The sequence below is a fragment of the Citrus clementina genome, unplaced genomic scaffold (assembly GCF_000493195.1).
Source record: "Citrus clementina cultivar Clemenules unplaced genomic scaffold, Citrus_clementina_v1.0 scaffold_6, whole genome shotgun sequence".
NCBI lineage: Eukaryota > Viridiplantae > Streptophyta > Magnoliopsida > Sapindales > Rutaceae > Citrus > Citrus x clementina.
Genome location: NW_006262139.1, coordinates 12,140,822 through 12,144,521, shown reverse-complemented (window position 1 = coordinate 12,144,521; position 3,700 = coordinate 12,140,822). Strand labels below are relative to the sequence as shown.

The 3,700-nt window shown below is 35.4% G+C and overlaps 1 protein-coding gene across 1 annotated transcript; it reads left to right on the top strand.

Annotated features, from left to right (window-relative positions):
- The first annotated feature begins 213 nt into the window (after window positions 1-213).
- On the top strand, window positions 214-3,242 carry LOC18038128 (MDIS1-interacting receptor like kinase 2). The gene is made up of 2 exons (XM_024182546.1): window positions 214-2,836; window positions 2,950-3,242. The coding sequence occupies exons 1-2, from the start codon at window positions 214-216 to the stop codon at window positions 3,240-3,242; spliced, it is 2,916 nt and encodes a 971-aa protein (XP_024038314.1).
- The last annotated feature ends 458 nt before the right edge of the window (window positions 3,243-3,700 follow it).

Below are 3,700 nucleotides of genomic sequence, written 5' to 3'. Positions count from 1 at the left end.
TTTATTTCTATCTGCCTTGTCTAGCTAATCGTTAATTCTTGTTGTTCTCATCTTCAGTTGTTCTCTACTCTTTCTATAATTATTGAGTCTCAATCGATCTCCCACTACGCAATGGTGTTACCAAACTTGAGAAACGATTTACTAATTTTCTCACTGGTTTTTTTTATCCTCTTTTGTGTTTTAAATTTTCCACTAATTATTTCTTCTTATTATATGGAAGAATCCCACGCACTTCTCAGATGGAAAACTAGCCTTCAAAATCATAATAATGGATCTTCCCTATCTTCATGGACCGTTAACAATGTCACCAAAATAGGCCCGTGTGCTTGGGTTGGAATTCATTGCAACCATGGTGGAAGAGTCAATAGTATTAACCTCACAAATATAGGATTAAAAGGTACACTTCATGATTTCTCATTCTCCTCGTTTCCTCATCTTGCATATCTTGATCTTTGGAGCAATCAACTATTTGGAAACATCCCGCCTCAAATTGGTAACATTTCAAAACTCAAGTATCTTGATTTATCATCCAATTCGTTTTTTGGTGCCATACCACCACAAATTGGCCACCTAAGTTATCTTAAGACCCTTAACTTGTCCAAGAATAAGCTAAGTGGTTCAATTCCTCTTGAAGTAGGCAGATTAAGTTCTCTAAACAACCTTACTTTGTATGCAAATTGTTTGGAAGGTTTAATCCCGCATTCTCTAGGTAACTTGACCAACTTGGCTATCTTGTATCTTTATAACAATTCACTTTCTGGCTCAATTCCAAGTGAAATAGGAAATTTAAAGTTTCTTTCTCGCACAGCATTGAGCCACAATAAACTCAGTGGTTCAATTCCTCATTCTTTGGGCAATTTGAGCAACTTAGTTATCTTGTTTCTTGATAACAATTTACTTTTTGGTTTAATTCCAAGTGAATTAAGGAACTTGAAGTCTCTTTATTTTCTAGAATTGGGCAACAATAAACTTAGTGGCCCAATCCCCCATTTTTTTGGTAACCTAACCAACTTAGGTGTCTTGTATATTTATAATAATTTACTTTCTGGCTCAATTCCTTGTGAAATAGGAAACTTGAAGTTTCTCTCTGAGCTAAATTTGGGATTCAATAAACTCAGTAACTCAATCCCTGTTTCTTTGAGTAACTTAACCAACTTGGTTTTCTTGAGTTTCTATCAGAATTCACTTTCTGGTGCTATTCCTAAAGAATATCAGAACCTGGTGAAGTTGACTAAACTACTTTTAGGTAATAACCAATTTCAAGGTCCAATTCCCAATTTAAGAAATTTGACAAGCCTAGTAAGAGTACGTCTCAATAGAAACTATCTAACTGGTAACATATCTGAATCTTTTTATATTTATCCAAACTTAACTTTCATAGATCTTAGCCATAATAACTTTTATGGTGAAATCTCATCTGATTGGGGAAGATGCCCAAAGTTAGGCAGTTTAGATTTTTCTACAAATAATATTACTGGTAATATACCTTCTGAAATTGGATACTCATCTCAATTAGAAGTTCTTGATCTTTCATCAAATCATATTGTTGGCGAGATTCCAACAGAACTTGGCAAGCTTAGTTTTTTTATCAAGCTCATTTTGGCTCAAAATCAGCTTTCTGGACAGCTATCTCCAAAACTCGGGTTACTCGTTCAACTCGAGCACCTTGACTTGTCTTCAAATAGATTAAGTAATTCAATCCCAGAAAGTCTTGGCAACTTGGTCAAATTGCATTACTTAAATTTGAGTAATAATCATTTCAGTCGAGAAATTCCAATTAAATTGGAGGAGTTAATTCATCTTTCAGAGTTAGATTTGAGTTATAACTTTCTTGGAAGAGAAATACCATCTCAAATCTGCATTATGCAAAGCTTGGAGAAGCTGAATCTCTCCCACAATAGCCTCTCTGGTGTCATTCCAAGATGCTTTGAAGAAATGCATGGTCTGCAACACATTGACATATCCTACAATGAGTTACGAGGTCCAATTCCTAATAGCACAGCATTCAGAGATGCTCCAATAAAAGCGTTACAAGGGAACAAAGGATTATGTGGAGACTTCAAAGGACTTCCATTTTGCAAAGTATTAAAGTCAAACAAACAAGCTTCGAGAAAGATTTGGATTTTTGTGTTGTTCCCTCTCTTAGGGATTGTTGCTCTTTTAATTTCTTTGATTGGACTGTTCTTTAAGTTTCAACGAAGGAAGAATAAATCACAAACACAACAGAGTAGCCCTAGAAATACTCGGGGTTTGCTTTCAGTGTTAACATTTAAAGGAAAAATCGTGTATGAAGAAATTATTAGAGCAACAAATGACTTTGATGATGAGCATTGCATTGGAAAGGGTGGACAAGGAAGTGTTTACAAAGCTAAGCTAGCTTCTGGAGAAATCGTTGCAGTCAAGAAATTTCATTCGCCACTCTCAGGTGAGATGACATTTCAGCAAGAATTCTTGAATGAAGTCAAGGCTTTGACTGAGATACGACATCGTAATATTGTGAAGTTTTATGGCTTTTGTTCACATGCCCAACACTCCTTTATAGTTTATGAATATCTTGAAATGGGTAGCTTGGCCATGATCCTAAGCAATAATGCAGCTGCAAAAGATTTGGAATGGACACAGAGAATGAATGTGATAAAAGGTATAGCTGATGCATTGTCTTACATGCACAATGATTGTTTCCCACCAATTGTTCATCGAGATATATCTAGCAAAAATGTGCTGTTAGATTTCGAGAATGAAGCCCATGTTTCGGATTTTGGAATTGCCAAGTTTCTCAAGCCAGACTCATCTAATTTGACAGAACTTGCAGGCACATATGGATATGTTGCACCAGGTATGTAAATTATTATTGAAGCTTGTACAATATACTAATTAATATTAGCTTACTAGATTTCATGTAAAAATAATAATGATATAACAATAATTCTTTTTGTTTTTCTCTTTTAGAGCTTGCATACACAATGAAAGTTACTGAAAAGTGCGACGTGTACAGCTTTGGAGTGTTGACATTGGAAGTGATAAAGGGGAAGCATCCAGGAGACTTTATTTTCTCAATTTCCTCTTCATCTTTGAACTTGAACATAGCACTCGATGAAATGTTGGACCCTCGGCTTTCAACTCCATCGCGCAATGTTCAAGAGAAATTGATATCATTCGTGGAAGTTGCCATTTCATGCTTAGATGAGAGTCCTGAATCTAGACCAACCATGCAGAAGGTGTCTCAATTGTTGAAGATCTAGACAATTGAAGATTTAGTCAGGCTTGTGAATAGCTTATTTTTCAAAGTAACTGGTCTGGTCCTTTGAAATCGTTTTCTAGATTTTACCATATCACAAGGGGTAATGCTTGTAAGTCCTGTTGACTGGATGTATCTTTTTCATTTTATAAATAAAATCTTTCCTCACCTCACACGGTTTGAGGTTTAATAACCCAACAATGTTTGTGGTATGTCACTCCAAAACCGTTGCCTATTTTCAAACTTGCACCCTCAATTTCTCTTATTAGTTCAGTTAAAGCCCATCAACATACTATCAATTGGATGATGAGGTGCTCTATTACTAGAAGCAAAGCTTCTCTTTAAAAGAATTTCAAGTACATGATATTAGCAAATATGTTACAGTGTCTTCAAAATTTGTATTGTACATCCTAGATAGCTTGATAATGTTCTTATCTTAACCATTAGATGGTACACGTTGGG

Bases quoted from the DNA above. Each gene is read 5' to 3' on its own strand.
- LOC18038128 (XM_024182546.1), top strand. From the start codon at position 214: ATGGAAGAATCCCACGCACTTCTCAGATGGAAAACTAGCCTTCAAAAT. The intron at 2,837-2,949 runs GTATGTAAATTA...TTTCTCTTTTAG, and splicing joins ATATGGATATGTTGCACCAG to AGCTTGCATACACAATGAAA.